Source organism: Rousettus aegyptiacus, unplaced genomic scaffold, assembly GCF_014176215.1.
Source record: "Rousettus aegyptiacus isolate mRouAeg1 unplaced genomic scaffold, mRouAeg1.p scaffold_m13_p_14, whole genome shotgun sequence".
NCBI classification, from domain to species: domain Eukaryota; kingdom Metazoa; phylum Chordata; class Mammalia; order Chiroptera; family Pteropodidae; genus Rousettus; species Rousettus aegyptiacus.
This window is the reverse complement of record NW_023416289.1, coordinates 43,433,296-43,449,108: the sequence shown is the minus strand read 5'-3', so window position 1 is coordinate 43,449,108 and position 15,813 is coordinate 43,433,296. Positions and strand designations below refer to the sequence as shown.

Below are 15,813 nucleotides of genomic sequence, written 5' to 3'. Positions count from 1 at the left end.
CCCGGTCCCTGACCCGACTCTGTCCAGACCCCAGCGCTGGCCCCAAGTCCCCATTCTGTTACTCTTTCTGATTCCAACCCGACCCCCCCCCAACTCTGACTTTAATCCATGCCCTGACCCTTCACTTCCAGCCATAACCTTCGATCTTAACTCCTTACCCTTAATCCTTGATCCCATCTCCTGATCCTGACCTTGACCTTAGCCCTCTACAAGTGGCCTTCTCCCCAAGCCCCATTTCTTAACCCTCATCCCAGCCATACCCCTCAGCCTGGTCCCCATCCACCCACTGAGTCGCCATACACGCTTTTGTCCTCTCAGGGTTTACCTGGACGTGGACCTGACCCTGACTCGGGAGCAGACAGAACGTTTATCCCAGAAGATAGCCTCCCAAGTGGTATCTGCAGCCACCCAGCTGCGGCATTTCTTCCTGGTAGAAGATCTTGTGGACTCCCTTAAGGTGCTCCACTCCCTCCTGGGTTCCCGACATCCACCTTTCTGCCCTGGGGGGTAGGAGGGCCATTTTTGGATAAGTTCACAGTGTGGAGAGCGCCCTGTAGGCTCTGCTGACCCTGACCCTCACCCCTAGCTGGCCCTTCTCTTCTACATCTTGACCTTCGTGGGTGCCGTCTTCAATGGTTTGACTCTTCTCATTCTGGGTGAGCTGGGAAGGCTGTGGGGGGCTGGGTGAGGAGGTGGGTCATTGAGATTGGTAGGGGACAGGGCTTTAGATAGAACTGTTAATCTCTTGGGAGATCCCTGACCCCTATCTCTGTGCCCACAGGAGTGATTGGTTTATTCACTGTCCCCCTGCTGTACCGGCAGCACCAGGTGAGTGTGACAGGCCTTCGGCTGGCAGTATCCCAGCCAGACATGGGTGGTCTGAATGCCTCCTCTCTACGGCAAGAGTCCCACTGACCGATGTCTCAGGTAGAGACAGGGCCAACTGGTATTTCTGCCCCCGAAAGAGTCAGGGTCTGACTGACATATGTCCCAGCCAGGCACAGCTGTTCTGGCTGCCGCCCTAACTCAGTGCAGCTTGAGTCTAATATGTTTCAACGGCCAGAAACAGGCATTTTAACTGATGTCCCCTGACAGAGCCTGGATGTGATTGACATGACCCAACCCAAGACAGGGGGGCTAACCGATGCACCTCCCTGACAATGGACCCAAGGTCCAATGGATATGTCTGAGCTACAGAGAGTCAGTCTAACTGATGTTGTCTTGCCCTGACATTGCCTGGAACGGAACAACACTCATCCTAGCCAGACAGGCAGACAGATGAATGTCTTCTCCCCCTGATACCTCAAGAGACTGACAAACACGTATTTTGGTTACAGACAGACAGATCGATGCTGTCTATCCTTACATGCAGTCTAGGTCTGATGGACACCATCCCAGCCAAACAGGCAGGCTGACGGATGCTCTCACTCTCTGAAACAGCCAGAGACTGACATCTCAGTCAAAATCAGGTGGATGACTGTTGCCTAGAACACTGACAGAACCAAGGCCAACTGATATATATCCTCTCCAGAGACAAGCAGATGTGTCGACATTCCCTTCTGCAGCACAGCTGAGAGCCAAATGATACATGTTCCCCCCAGGGAGAGAGTCCTAACTCCCTCACATGCTGGAATCACTGAGACCTCAACATCAAGTAACACTGAGTTAAATGAGTATTTAAATCAATGACGGCCAACAACAATGCCCTCCACCATCACCCTACCCCTAAACATGCATGTGCGCACACACAGTCACTTCATTCAAAGATTAACAGTCATGCCCAGGATGTAGACTCGCTGGCAAATTCTCGTGTGTCTACCTGACATTGCTCCCCACACAGAGCATGGCCCAACCAACTGACGTTTCAACTTGAACTTCTGACTTCCAAGGGATTTTATTAAGTTTAAAGTTCAAAGTGGAGTGGTGGGCCACTCCCTACAACTCCTGGTTTGAAGGTGGGGTCGGAAACAGCCTCCTGAATGAATTAGGGAGAGGACCCCCTTCTAACCTCTCACCCCTTCTTGGTCTCCCCAGGCCCAGATCGACCAGTATGTGGGACTGGTGAACAATCAGTTGAGCCACATCAAAGCTAAGTAAGGCCATGGGGTGTCTGTGGATGGGATGAGAAAGGGAGGAACTGGGGAACTAGCCCCCTAACCCCCTCATCCCCCAATACTTCCGCCCCACACCACCATTCCCTGTCCCTAAATCTCCTGGGGTTAAATGTCCTCTTCTCAAAGAAAAGTGCCAGACAATTCCAATGCAGGCCATCAAGTGAGGGCAGAGGCTGACTTTGGTATTCCACTTGTTCCCCATCCAGCTTCCCCCTTACTTCTTAGACACCTACCCCGACTCTTGCCCCACCTCCTGACTCCACCTATTTCTCCCACAGGATCCGAGCTAAGATCCCAGGGACCGGAGCCTTTGCCTCAGCAGCAGCCGCAGTCTCCGGATCCAAAGCCAAAGCCGAATGAAAGGGGTGTCTCTGCCTGCGGGACGCCTGCCCCCACCCCCTGCAGCCCTCTGCCCACCTCTATCTCCCTTCGGTCCTCACCCTCTTCCCACCTCGGCCCAAGCCATGTCCCGGTGGGTGTCAGGATCACTCACACCAGAGTTTGCGCAAATTACCTGATCGGCCAGGACTACATTTCCCATGAGGCTCTGCTCTGGGAGTCTAGGCAAGACGAGGCACCTTGGCGTGGGGCCTGCTGGGACTTGTAGTTGCCTAGCTAAGGCACTCATCTTGCACTTACGTGACCCCGCCGCTGGAGGCGCTGTGAGGTTGGTGTCTCCTGGACACCACTAGCCCCAGCACAGGGGTTTTGCATGGGGCCCAGGGGAGGCCTGAGCTTGGATTTACATTATAATAAAGACTTATGTGGAAAACCCATAGCTTCCTGTGCTTCCAGCCCCTTCCAGCCCCTTCCAGCTTTCACCTTCTTTCACCGAAAAGCACTTAAGTGACACTCAAAGAGGAACCTTTCTTGTCTCTGAAGAAGCCCCATCTATCATCTGTTTAGATTATGAAGTAATTGAGGGGAGGACGCTGAGATTGCCCATCCCCAGGCTCACCAAGGTTTGGCAGCCACTTTCCACACTGTGCTCTAGGAAGACATCACCAGTTGATCCCCACACTCTGTCTGCTACGCAGTCATCACACCTGAGTCCCATACTCTTGTATCCAACTGCCTTCTGAATGACTGCTCCTGCAAACATATCCACGCCTTATTTCCATCCTCTCTGTCCCTACTGTCACCAGGCCTGAGACTCAGGTTTGGCCCTGGACTTCTATTCCCTCGCTCCTCACATCTAATCGGTTAGGAAGCCATGTCTATTCTAGCTCCCAAATATCTCTCATCTGCCCACTTCTCTCCATTCCAATTGCCTTGAGACGAAGTACCAGGGCCTCAGGTTCCAAAACTGAGGGACAAAGAGGCAGGTGACTGAGGCCTACAGACCTACAGACCTGGATTTGAATCTCAGCTTCACTACCTCTTGGCCATATGACTTGGAGCAAGTGACTTCACCTCTTGAAGCCCCAGTTTCCTCAAATGGAAAAGTGTCACCATAACCATACCTACATGTCAAGTCACAGGGCCTGGCATATAGTGTTAGTAAACAGAAGCTACTGTTGTTGCCTATGACATGCCTTCCCAAACTTCAATCTTTCCCTTGTGACCTTCGTGATCATTATATCATCTGTTCTGCTGTTTAGCTAATATTTTTTTTAATTGGTTTATGAAAAAAAGAAAACAAATGTCTTTTTAAAGGAAATTTTACTTCACCACCAAGGAAGTCACTATCGCTTGCCAGAAATAGAAGATGACATTAAAAATAAACACAAAACTATTAATTTAAAATGTTTGTTTGTGTATCACCTAAAATCATCTCACTTGCCTCTAGCGTCGCACATCATTTTATGAGATACATAATGAGGTTACAGGGGTAGTAGTTACAGCCCCAGAATTTGTATACAGGGGTTGCCTAGCAGTAGCTATCTAACTAAAAGAAACAGGGCTTTGAGGGATGAGGGGGCTTCTCTCGAATCTGGATTTGCCAAGCAGAGACAATATTTTAAATTTCTAAATGAAAAAAGCAAAAATTTCCTAAAGATGATTTTATTCACACTTTCCATAAGACAAAGTGTCCATCTGTCCATAATCGAGAATGGAGGAAGAGGGACTAGTTGAAAATACAGGTCCAGGAATAGCTAAAGCCCCCAAACTCAGGCAGGAAACTGGAGATTGAAACAGCCTTTACTGAGTACCCCACCCTACCCCACCCCACCCCCGCCAGTTGCCTGGCCCCATGCTAGATTTTTATACCTTTCTGCTCATCACCATTCTTCCAGCGAATTCAGTTGTAGCAGTCTTGCTTTCCAGATGGGGAAACTGAGCCTCAGAGGCTGGTAATAATATTCTTCCATTTATTCTACACACATTTACTGAGCATCTGCTAACGTGCTTAAGCACTTTTTATTCTAACAGGACCAGACAGATGGTGAGAAAAGAGACCTAGAATATGGCAGGTGGTGATCAGGGCGATGGAGAAAAGGCCAGCAGGGTAAGGGGATAGAGTGACAGGGCTTGCTATTTTAAACTGAGTGGTCAGGGAAGGCCTCTCTAAGTGATGATATTTGAGCAGACGTCAGAGTGAAGGAAGGCAGTGAGTCATGTGAACATGTGGAGAAAAGGAGATTAAGGCAAGGGGCACCAGCAAACGCAATGGCCCTGAGAGGGGAGCATGCCTGGTGTGTGTAGCAGACCTTTATGTAGGAAGTCAAGTAAGTATATAAGGAGAGAAGAGTAGGAGATGAAATCAGAGGAATGAAAGAGGCTGGATTATTGGGATTTGTAAAGCCATGGTGAGAATTTTAACTTTTACTCTGGGATGGGAGCCATGGGAAGGTTTCATGTCGGGGAATGATATTGTTGTCCAAGGATCACTGACTTAGGTTATAAAAGGATCATCTTTTTGGTAATAATTATGATGGCACAGGTTCAATTTCCCCACGGGGGTGGGCTGTGGAAAATGGAGTACAGTACTACGGTTTTCTAAGCCTCAGTTTCCTAGGCCATAAAAAGCAGGTGCAAAATGGATGAGCTTTAGTGTCTAAATTGAATAGGGGCAGAATATCTGTCATCACCAGCACCTAGGACAGTGACTGGGACTCAGTAGGCGCTCAATAAATATTTGAAAGTAGAAATCGGTAGGCCGCTGAAGTTCCACAGTAGAACAGCAGGTGTCGCACCAGCCCCGTAGCTGTCTGCCAGACCCTCCGGTCTCGGTTAAATCAGATTTTAGCAGGAACCGACTCACTTCAACTCGGATTTTTCAGAGAACAGGCTTCCAAAGGCCGAATATTGAAGCTCTTAAAAAAAGAGAGAGAGAGAGGAAAAAGAAAAAGAAAAACTTTCTCACTTAGAAAAAGGGGCTTCTGGCTCTTTAACAGCTAGAGGTGCGTGGGCCAGAGCCTCAGGAGCCATTTCCCAGAATGCGCGGCATTATGCAAATTAACCATTTCTAACGCAAAGATGATTCTCGACAAGCAAGGCAAAGATAACATCTTGAAAGGCTTTATATCATAATAAGTGACTGGGAAGAATTTTTAGATGTCAAAGCGAAGAATTTCACACCCGTCAAAATTATACAACCATAACTGAAAAATGGTATAAATTTCTGGTTTTTATATAGCTGCGTGGCTATTGGGGTGATTCGCCCGGATGATCCTCAGTGGTCTGGGGTGCAGGCTTCAAACCTGTAGCTGTCTAGCGACAGAGTGGTTCAATTCCACCTTTCGGGCGGGAGGCCACTCCGTGACACCTTTTCTTCCCCCCGCAAAATGGATGACCTTAGAGAGCGCTTTGACGCTCGCACCTCGAGAGGTCGCTGCGGTCCTCAGTGTCTCAATTTACCTTTCTCCTTGCGGATTTCTTCCTGTGGTTACATCTTTTCCGCGGATATACCAAAAACAACTCCAAACGATGAAGAAAAACTCGTCTACAAACCCAGTTCTAGGATATATAGTTTGAGAATTATACTGGATCTCTCCCCTTCCCTTAAACTCAGTCATTTGCTCGCTCATGTATTTAATCACGCGTGCACTTTATTAACCAGGCAAACATGTATTCATTTGTTCATTAATTCATTCACTCATTCAACAAGTGGTGCTCCGTGTCCGGTCCTGCACTGAGCCATGCTGGGGACACAATGGTGATGGCGACCCTGGCCCTGGCCCCATGGTACTCTCAATCCAGAGAAGACAATCATTCATCACACATTTAATTAACAACGAGGAAGGTGGTGACAACCGGGAAGGAAAGTACAGATCACGCGAGGGCGTCTAATAAAGACACCTGAGTTCAGCTGGGGTGTCAGGGCAATATTTGAGCAGACCTGAAGGATGAGAGGAGATTAGCCAACGGCGGGTGAGGGGTGGGGACTACCCCCCGGGATCAGGGTGACACCAATAATGGCGGTGGGGATGGTGATAATCGTACTTTCACTCGGCACTCAGCGCTGGTGTTAATGAGCTCACTGACTCCCCGCAGCAGCCATTCCGGACCCGAGGAAACAGGTTGAGAGAAATGAAGTCTCTTGCCCAAGGTCCCGCAGCTTTGGTAGGCCCCCAGCCCCAGACGCTCAGACCCCTGGTCCATGCTATCTACCATTGCCTTGTGCTGTCTTTACCAAGATAGCGTCTCACCAAGTCCTGTCTGTTCTCCTCCTGAGTGACTTTTGAATCCTTGCCCTTCTCTCTCACAGCCCAGGCACTCACTGTTTTAGGCCCTCTCACATTAGGGTGTCCCCACCCTAGCCTCCTCTACCATCTCTCTCCCCTTTCTCTCTCAGCTACCATTAGCCTGAAGGTCAGAAGCATCTACCTAAAGCACTAACCTGTCCCTGCCCTTCTTTTTTTTATTTTTTAATTTTTATAAGATTTTAAGTCACACTGATGACATTGCCAAGAAGGAAGATGTCAAATGCTCCCATGTCCCCACCCTTCGTGTGCCCCAAGCCTGCCATGGCTCCCCACTGCCCTCAAGAGATCTAAACTCTTCCTGGAATTGAAGCTTTCCAAACGTGGTCCCTGCTAACCTCTTTCTACCTTTCATCCCAGCCACCGTGAACCTCTAGCTTCCTCCATGTTTCAAGCCCTCTCTCCACCAGCAGTTCTTTGAACTCACTGTTTGATTGACCTTAGTCTTTTTCTATTCCCTTCTATATCTCCTATTTACACTCTGGGACTCAGTTTAACTGTCTCCTCCTCCAGGAAGTCTTTCCTGACTCCCAGACCAGGTTAGATGCCCTCACTTGGAGTCCCATAGACTCCCTTAATTCTGTCTAATTTGAATCGCCCCTGACTGTGGACAAGTCTGTGTCCCCCACTGGACTGTGAACCCTAGGAGGGATTGGCCTGGGACTGTCTCGGTCCCTGCAGTGTCCCCAGCACTCACGAGTACGGGGCTGGGCACACAATAGGTACTTAGCAAATATATAAAATTAATGAATAAATTAAGTGATTCCATCGTGACAATTTCCCCCTGCTTATTCATTTATGGTCCTAAGACATCTGAATAACCTCTGGACTAGTATTTCAATTCCCAGAGTGCTTGCTGCAATGCAAATACGAAAGGGCGTGGATTTTGCAATGTGGATGGCTCAGCTGTATCTTTCCACTGACAAAGTGACCATATTTTTGATTTAGTCGATATAGGGTCATCCTCGATATGTTCATAACCCGGAAGTGCTCACGTGAAAAGCAAAAGGAAACAAATCTTTAGTGTTAAGGGACCCAAGTTTTTGTGATTCATATAAGCCTGAGGACTGCCAACCATGGATTTAAGTGATCTCCAATAAATCGGGATTTATTCTTCTAAGTTCTCTACCTTCACGCCTTTTGCTCCAGCCATTCTCCAGAGTGTGCAGTTCCTCCCTCCCCAGGAAGCTTCCATGACCACGCACTTCACAGCTTTCTAGAGGGAGGCACAACCTGTGCCCATGGGAAGTCCTCCTGACCATTTAGCCTCCCTCTATCCTGCTGTAGTGGGGAGTTCCAGTGCGGGGGCGTGCGCGCGCGTGTGTGTGTGTGTGTGTGTGTGTGTGTGTAGCTCCCCCCCCCCACTCCAGCAAGTTGACTTTAGTCCCTCCTGCAGAAAGGAAGGCAGGTGATGAGCATCAGGAGAAAATAGACCCTGAGGCATGGTGGATGTATTTTTAAGAGATTTTTATTGGCGACAGTGCAGAACCATGGGGGGGAGGGGAGCGGCCCAATGCCGCCAACCCCAGACCCCTGGGGTCAGGTGCAAAATACAAAAAGAGAATCACAAATACAGAATGGGGTGGGGGCTCAGGGAAGTCAATAAACTGTTTTGGGCAGGGGCAGGCCCCGCTCATAGGCTCACACTCACACCCATAATTTTCAAAGGTACAGATTGTAAAAATCTGTAATCCCTCAGGCTTACTCACAAAAATAAAATCTCACATCCCCAACGAACCCAGAGTCAAAAGGCAGCTGGAGGGTCAACAACAGTCAGAAAAGAGACAGGTGGAAATGGTCAGAGAAAAAACAGGCAGAGAAAAGACAGAAGGGAAGAGACGGTCCAGAAAGAGACAGCAAGAGACAGGCCGAAGAGACAGGCTGCCTCGAAGTTTCCAGAAGCAGTGTTTCCAATTCAATGGCATGGCTTTGGGGGCCAATGTGACCTGGGCCAAGGCTGCAGAAGCGCTCACACTCTCGCGCGCGCGCGCACACACACACCCATATATAATATATTTATTTATACATAATAGATATAAGTGCCTTTCGGAGACCAGGAAAGGGATAAATAGCTACTGGGAGGGGTCTGGTCAGGGCAGGAGGCGCAGGACGGGGCACGGGGCACGTGGAATGTTCTCCATGCAGCAGGAGGGCGGCCTGGCCCACCCGACATTAAAAAATATCCATTTGCCTCACGGTATTATTCTCATGAGGTGAAGCACAGGAAAGGTGGGGTGGGGGAACTAAAACCAAGATTGGGGCCGGGGGTTTGGGGAGGAGAACCTGGGACGGCGGGAGCCCAGCCCCGTCGAGTTTGCCAGTCCAAAAATATTGGGGGTCGGGCGCCAAAGCCTCAGCCTTTAAGTCTTCTCCCGAGAAATATCGGGCCTCCTGGCAATCTCCCCTTGCTCTCTTTCTAGAAAGGATGTGGGAGTGCCGAGAGGAGGGAGAAGTTGGCGTCCTAGGCCAGGGTTGGGTGACAGGCCTTAAAGAAAACGGCTAGGGCTGGAGGCTGGCGGTCCTGAAGAGAGAGGCCACGCGAATGGATATCTGTCACCCCCTCTCGACTGTCACCCCCTTAAGTCTAACTCGCTGTTGAGGAGAGGAAGATATGAGAAGGGGAGACCAAGGAAAGGCTTTGGGGAGCGGGGCAGGGGGCACAATGCCTCCGGAAGGTTTCTGTCCCACGGGACTCCACCCCGCCCCCATAGACCAACTCATTTCACAGTATAAACACTCCAGCAGAACAGGCATCACAGCGCCCCCTGCCGCCCGAATCAGAGAGGCCCAATGAGGAAGGCCAGGAGGGGAGGCTGAAGTGTGTCTCGGGGGGCGGCTTGGAATAACACTGTAATCAGACAGGAGGGCTGGGGTTGATGTGGGGGGATCCTTAGGAAGTGAGAAATTCAATCAGAGCCGGTTTTGCTGGGAGGGAGTGGCTGGACAGTCAGGGAGGGCGGTTCACATTTCAGACTAAATCTGGGCGGGGGGGGGGGGGGGAGGAGATTATCATAGGGGGCCATCGACTTCCCTCTAAAAGGGGGGCTCAATTCAGAGGAGGCTCTGGCCACATGGAAACGTTGGATAAATAAGCTCAGGTCGGGGGAGCAGGGAGAACCAGCCTAGTCAACTCCCTAAAGAGTGCTGTGGGGGACATTGTGGGCGGATCTGTGGCACTTCCTTGTTGGGCCTCTCTAGAGAGGACTCCAGCCCACCCCACAGCCCACCGCCAGCACCCCCCTTCCCTCCAGCCCGCAGATGGGCATCACCCCCCAACCCCCAAACCTCCAATCCCCAGCAATTGGGTTGAAGTGAGAGGACCAATAGGCAGCCCGGGGCGTCCATCCCCTCCCCACCCCATGCCCCCAAAGTCACCAGCTTTCTGGCCTCGCCGCGCCACACAAACAAGAGGCGGCACAAAACACAAGGAGGTCCTCCTGTCCGATGGCAGTGGCGGCAGAGAGTCAGTCAGACGGGAGAGGCAGGGAGGCCACACACCCGCTTAGTCTCATCCCCTCTCTCTCCTCCTCCTCTTCCAAATCTCTCTCCCTTGTGTATTTGTTTGTTTTGTGTCTAAAAGGTTCACAGAGCAAGAAGGGAGGGCGAGTTCAGGGGGTCGGAAGGCTGGTCGCTGCCGCTGGTGCGATGCGCGCCGGCGAACGCGGAGACCTCCGGGCAGGTGAGGACAAACGAAGAAGTGTACGAAGGGTTAACAACGGGGAAGGGGTCGCCGAGGACTTGAACTTCACTGTGTGTAAAGAGAGAAGCTGTCAGGTTGGGGGGTGCGTCTTGGCTGGTCTGGAAGGGCAGGGGCGGTGGTGGCGGGGGCGGCAGCAGCCAGCTGAAACCATCTTCCTTAGTGGATGCTGACCCCGGCAAATCTCTCACCTCCGCCAGCGGGCCGGGCCCCGGCCCCTCTTCGTAGGGGATCTTGCAGCCCGGTTTGTGGGCCACCAGCACAAACTCCAGACGCTCCTTCTCCTTTTGGAGCTCTGCAATCTCTGACTCCAGCTCCGCCTTTTCTTCTTCCAGCTGATCTGTCTCCTGAGGCCCAGTAGCCAGGTCATGGAGAAGAGGGAGGAAGAAGAAGACAATGTAAGCCACTAGAGAAGATGGGTCGTGGCTGAAGCCATCTTCCCCATGCTTGCTGGCAAGGCCCAGGGCTGGAAGGCAGCCCGGACTGAGAGGAAAGACCACCTGAGATGGAGTCTTGGTGTGCTATTGAACTTGGGGCAAGGGTCTGGCCTTCTAGGAGCCTCTCCATCTGCAGAGTGGATGGCTGGAAGATAGCCAGGTGCACAGGCGAGCCTCTGGTTGCAGGAAGCACTCAGAGGTTTGTTGAATGAATGCATGATTGTTATATGTGTTTAATGCCACCTGTTACCTGACCTCCTCTGCCTCCCAAGGAAGAGACTAGGTAGCCCAGGAAAGTGCAGAATTTCCCTGAGTTCCTCTAGGGGCTGCCGGTCCCCCCCACCCACTGTGAGTCTAAAGTAGGAAAGTCTCAGACTGAGGGAGGACATAAAAGGGGAGGAGGCCTTGGCGGACGCCATCAGCCCACGGTGTGACAACTATGAGCAGCTGAGGAAGGCGGTGGGGAATTGACACAGGATAAGAGGATTTCGTTTCATGAACTCTCCAGAATGTTAAAGTAGAGGAAACCTGGGAGGTTCCGTGAGGGGGGAAGAGATGCAGAAACAGGCAAAATGGGCTATCGCTTGCCCAAGACCAAAAGGGAGAAATGCCCAAACGCCCCCTCTATTAAAGGTCCCTCATATGTCCCTTCAGGAAGGACTGAGGACCAGGAGAACAGCGTGCGTGGGTGGGGAAAGGGTCATTAATCGGGGCAGGGAGTGGCCAGGAGTCCACAGTCCACATAAATCTGAGAAGGTCTCTGTGTGTGCACGGGGTCACCCTATCTGGCCATGCCTGTACCTAGTTCCAGACGTGGAACTGCTGGTTCTCAGCCCAGGATAAGAGTGCAGGTTTGGGGGGTGATAGAGGATGAGGAGAGAGCCCCCCTTTGGCAAACCCTCACCCCACCCCAGGGGCCATCCTCACCGCCTGGAGTCGGTCAGTCAGCTCCCTCCGACGGTTCCTACACTTAGCTGCTGCCAGTTTGTTTCGTTCCCGACGAACCCTTCGCTTCTCCTCCTCCTCCGGGGTAAGCTGAGTAGGGAAGACAGAGGCCATGAGGTTTGGGAACACAGTGCACCTCCTCCATCCATCCTGAACCTTCTCTCCTTCCAGAACCCCCAGGATCCAGAAAAGGACCCTCTCATCCTCACTGACTAAGGATGATAGGGTTTCTGCAGCACTGAGGCCTTGGTGGTCCCTCATCCCAACAATGAGAAAGTTCCTGCCTCTCCAGCTTCCTCCTCCCAGACCAAGTTCTGATGCCCCTTACTCACCGTCTCCTCTCGGGGTCTCCTAGGCCGGGCTCGGGCTGGGCGGGCAGGCCCAGGTCCGCTGGTGGCTCCGCTGGTGGAAGGCCCACCACTGCCACTAGCTCCGCCACTGCTGTAGCCACTTATGCCCGGTGTTGAGTAACTGGTTCCAGGCATGTCATAGGGGTCGACGGCCGGGGGCTGGGAGGCCAGTGGCTGTCCCTGGGACTGGGCCATGGAAGAGATGAGGGTGGGTTGCACGAGCCACTGGAGGTCCTGGCTGGTTGTGATCGCGGTGACCGTGGGCACGAAGGAACCGGGCATTTCCCCAAGACCGGCGCACTCCTACGGGGTGACACATACACACACAGGCGTAGACACACAAACAGAGACACCGACACACACACACCCAGCACACATACACACACCGACCCCGTGAGTGAGCACAGGGTGAGCGGGTGTGGATGTGTGTGTCACAGGCAAAAAGCCACAACACCCACCCTTCCACTACACCGTGACGCAGTGGTTAATGAGAGGATCTCTGCTCAACTGGCTTCTACCTCCTCCTTCTTCCTCGGGGAAAGGTTGCACGGTTCCAGCGGGTGGTGAATCACACCCCGGGTTGGTGACTCTTAGGTGTGGGGGGTGGGGAGGAGGCTGGACACAGCCGGGTGACAGAACTCCCGGGACGGAGTCACAGCCACACACACAGCCACAACACCCCACCCCCACCCCAGAGGCAAGGGGAGGGAGAGGGAGAGGCCTTAGGCCAAGCCTTCCTCTACTCTCACACACATACACACACCCCTCTGAGCGAGGGGATGAGCGATTAGAGGGTGCATGAGACCCCCCTGCAGGGGCGGGGATCCTCATTAACCAGGTGTTGGGCGACGGGCCTTGGAGTTTAGAACAGCGTTTCAAGTAATTGCCTCTCCCCAGAATGAGGCTGACAGTGACAGGTTACTGTGGACAGACAGGTAAAGAGTGACGACCCGGGTTCCTTCAGACTGTCGCGGAAGGGGAATGGTGTAGGTCCCGAGCCCCCAAGCCCAAGCGGCGCTCATCTCCCCCCACCCCCAAATGGAATCCTGGAACTGCTCGGAACGCTAAACTACTCTCCTAGGGGGCGTGGTGAGGGATGGGCTGGCCCGCCGGCCAATCAGCGTCCTGGAAACCCAGAGGAGGCGGGGCTCCTGGAGACCACCTGGCTGCTCCTCCTAGACTTAACGGTTCTAGTCCTGTCTTCGAGACACCCGGGAGGGACCAAGTGTCCGTAATAGAGGGAGTGGAAGTGCGTATATATGCCTATAGAAGAGAGTGATGGTCACCAGGTCTGAAGAAACCCCAGCCCACAATCAGACATTCTCTGCCTCTGAGAGCAGAGAAACGGGATCCCCTTCAGGTCCTCGCGGACCCATTGAGCCGCAGAGGGTCTCTCCTGACGCGACAGGATTCCCCTTCGCTCTGCCTCTAAAGGCCGGTAAAAGGGACACTAGCGCCGAGGAACCTCGGATTCCAGGGACAAAGCGGAGGAAGGGATCTGCACCCCACAAATAGGAAGAGAAAGTTGATTGGCCAAAGCCCGCGCTGCGGCGGCCAATCGGAACGCCGGACTGCCCCCTCCCTTAGCAACGTGGCCACGGCGTTCCAAAATAGAACGCTCCCGGGACGTCAGGGGCGGGGCGGACGAAGGGGGCGCCGCGCGCCGTGCGTGCCCCGCGTCAGACGGAGGATTCCAGCGCGTCAGCCGTTACGCACGGGTCCCCCGTTACGTCTCCGCGCAGGAGGCGGAGGCAGCTCAGTGGAGGGTTCGAGGCCCGCTTTCCCGCTGGATGGAGAGCGACCCGGCGCCAGAGTGGGCGCACCAGTGGAGGAGGTAAAGGGAAGAAGCTACTGGAAGCTTCCCTGGGATCTCCCCACCTGCCTAACCGCTCTATAGCTTCAGGTGGGGACCTGGGTCGGGGACAGTCCCTGAACCAGCTAAAAGTACTCAGCCCTGCTACCGCATACACGTTGCACTGAACGGCGCCTTCTAGCCACCCTCAAAGCTTACCCCTCTGCATTCCCTCCCTGCGCTCCACGCACACGACCAATTGCAAACAAGTCCCGACTCTGCAGTTTGCAAAGTGCGCCCTGCGCACCTATACCGTCGCTGATCCTGGGGTTTGATGAGTCTTTATGAGGGGTGGGAAGAGTGCTCGTTCCACCCTTGACTTGAAAAAAATTAAACCCCGCAAAGCAGTACCCTAACCCATTAGAACTTACCTGGGAGGCGGCGGCGGTGGGTGGACTGCCAAAGGAGTCCACCGAAGACAGATACTGAGACTCGGCGGAGGGCGAGGAGCTGCACCGGGAGCCGGAATCGTAGTCTCCGGGAAAAGCCTGAAACATTTCCCTGGGCACAGGGGGGCCCCTGTGACCACGCTGAGGTCGCCGGGAAGCCAAGGCTATGGCCGGGTGGGGAAAGAAAGGTGCGAGTCCGGGATAAGTCGAGCGCGTCGCCAAAGTGCGCCGTCCGGGGCAACTCGGGATGGGGGCCGCGTCCCGTTCCAACAGTCGCAAAGTTTCTGTGCAATTCCTCTGCGGCGCCCAGGCCCCCACAAGATGCCGCTGTGCCTCCCGAAAGTCCAGGCTCGCTCGGTTGAACCCAGGGGCGTGGTGGGGATCGCTCCCCTAAAGGTGGAAAGCGCTGTCCTACTGTACAGAATCTGCTTCGGATGCGGTCTCCTCCACGCGTCCGGTGGGTCCCACGGGGGGAGGGATGTGATAAAGAAGACGAAAAAAAGTAAGTCGGTCCTCCAAAGTAAAATGTAGAATTACCTCGAAGAATCCTTCCAAAAAGTTTCTCTCCGGAAAAAAAATAATAAACCGAATTTCACAGCCCCCAAGAACCACAACAATAAAGTCCCTAAGCCCCAGCTCCGCGCGTCCCAGCAGTGGCGGTAGCTCTCAGTCTTATGAATGAAACCCAAAGCCGCCAGCCTGTATTTATATGCCCGGGCCCAGCCTCCTGCTTACGTCACACCCCCCTCACTCCACAAACTTCCTCAGATCTCCGGCCCTGTTGGGCCGAGCCCCGTGCCGCACGGCAAGAGGTCTGCCTTAGCTTCGATATGGTCACCTGCATCACCTTTGCCGCCCTGGGGGTCTCGGGGGCTGCGTTCCAGAGCTCTCGGCGGGAGGGGATCCCGGCCCCGCCTCCTTGAAGTTCCTGTGACGCAATTAGCCATATAAGGAGCTCGGCCGGCGAGGCAGAGTGTTTGTTTGGTAACCTAGCAATTACGTCAGAGGGAATCCCTCTCGCTCGCGCGCTCACTCCGCGCGCTGGCAGAACCCGCCCGCGCTTGCGCAGTGCCGCGCCGCCCCGGGGGCTGGTATTAATAGGTTGTTAGACTGGCCGAGCAAAGGCAGGGGTCGGGGAGACCCCAGCTAGTGGGTACACCTACCCTCTGGCAGCCCCTCCCAATTCTCCTGGTGCAGTGGTGCAGCGCCCGCCACTCGAGAGGAAGGTTACATCTCCAAAAAGAGACCCCGGCTAGTGTGCTGTAGTCACGTAGGTGGGGAAACTGAGTCCCGAGGTGGGTGGGAGGGGCTGGGATGCTCCAGGTGAAAGTGGAGGCGCGAGTGGAGTCCCGAGGCTCAGCGCAGCTTCTGCCCTGCCTTGCT

The 15,813-nt window shown here is 53.5% G+C and overlaps 2 protein-coding genes and 1 non-coding gene across 10 annotated transcripts in view; 2 read left to right on the top strand and 1 right to left on the bottom strand.

The window, feature by feature from the left end:
• LOC107515986 (reticulon-2) overlaps positions 1-2,890 on the top strand; it is an 84,682-nt gene extending 81,792 nt beyond the window's left edge. For all 8 annotated transcript variants that reach the window (XM_036232491.1, XM_016155310.2, XM_036232493.1 and 5 more), the window contains 5 exons: positions 319-457; positions 587-656; positions 782-828; positions 2,035-2,093; positions 2,393-2,890. In XM_036232491.1, the coding sequence (XP_036088384.1) occupies positions 319-457; positions 587-656; positions 782-828; positions 2,035-2,093; positions 2,393-2,474 (397 nt within the window). In that variant the 3' untranslated portion in view covers positions 2,475-2,890. The remainder of the gene's footprint in view (positions 1-318; positions 458-586; positions 657-781; positions 829-2,034; positions 2,094-2,392) is intronic.
• Positions 2,891-5,717: 2,827 nt separating this feature from the next.
• TRNASTOP-UCA lies at positions 5,718-5,804 on the top strand. The gene has a single exon. It is a non-coding gene; the product is annotated as a tRNA-Sec (tRNA).
• Positions 5,805-8,210: 2,406 nt separating this feature from the next.
• Positions 8,211-15,182, bottom strand: FOSB (FosB proto-oncogene, AP-1 transcription factor subunit). Its single transcript, XM_016155453.2, has 4 exons — positions 14,413-15,182; positions 12,172-12,492; positions 11,822-11,929; positions 8,211-10,804 (listed from the first exon to the last, which is right to left on the bottom strand). Exons 1-4 carry the CDS (start codon positions 14,536-14,538, stop codon positions 10,343-10,345), a joined length of 1,017 nt encoding a protein of 338 aa, XP_016010939.1. The 5' UTR covers positions 14,539-15,182; the 3' UTR covers positions 8,211-10,342.
• Positions 15,183-15,813: the final 631 nt, after the last annotated feature.

Bases quoted from the DNA above. Each gene is read 5' to 3' on its own strand.
- FOSB (XM_016155453.2), bottom strand. From the start codon at position 14,538: ATGTTTCAGGCTTTTCCCGGAGACTACGATTCCGGCTCCCGGTGCAGC. The intron at 12,493-14,412 runs GTAAGTTCTAAT...GTCACCCCGTAG, and splicing joins CCACCGCCGCCGCCTCCCAG to GAGTGCGCCGGTCTTGGGGA. The intron at 11,930-12,171 runs GTGAGTAAGGGG...TTCCCTACTCAG, and splicing joins GGAGACCCCGAGAGGAGACG to CTTACCCCGGAGGAGGAGGA.